Source organism: Bison bison, unplaced genomic scaffold, assembly GCF_000754665.1.
Source record: "Bison bison bison isolate TAMUID 2011002044 unplaced genomic scaffold, Bison_UMD1.0 scf7180017864349, whole genome shotgun sequence".
Taxonomy (NCBI): domain Eukaryota; kingdom Metazoa; phylum Chordata; class Mammalia; order Artiodactyla; family Bovidae; genus Bison; species Bison bison.
This window is the reverse complement of record NW_011494921.1, coordinates 4,014,513-4,014,747: the sequence shown is the minus strand read 5'-3', so window position 1 is coordinate 4,014,747 and position 235 is coordinate 4,014,513. Positions and strand designations below refer to the sequence as shown.

The 235-nt window shown below is 64.3% G+C and overlaps 1 protein-coding gene across 1 annotated transcript in view; it reads right to left on the bottom strand.

Annotated features, from left to right (window-relative positions):
* The window catches only part of RAX (retina and anterior neural fold homeobox), a 5,681-nt gene that overhangs the window by 5,225 nt on the left and 221 nt on the right, over positions 1-235 (bottom strand). The window contains exon 2 of the mRNA XM_010854825.1: positions 190-231. Within this exon, the coding sequence (XP_010853127.1) occupies positions 190-231 (42 nt within the window). The remainder of the gene's footprint in view (positions 1-189; positions 232-235) is intronic.

Sequence of the window (235 nt, the reverse complement as noted above, 5' to 3'; positions counted from 1 at the left end):
GTGAGGGCTGCGAGGGGTCCCTAAGCTTTCCCAGAGGGCAGGTGGGAAGCCTTTGCTATGCACACAGCCTCCAGCCCCGCGCCCAGATGCTTTAATAACAGTGAAGGCAGGGGCTCTCTCCTCTTCTCGCAGAGCTCCTGAGTCTGGGAGCCCTAAGAGGGTCTCGGAGCAGCCGGGGTGTGCACTCACCTTCATACTCCGGGGCTGGCGCCGGTGCGGGCGGCGGAGACGGTTC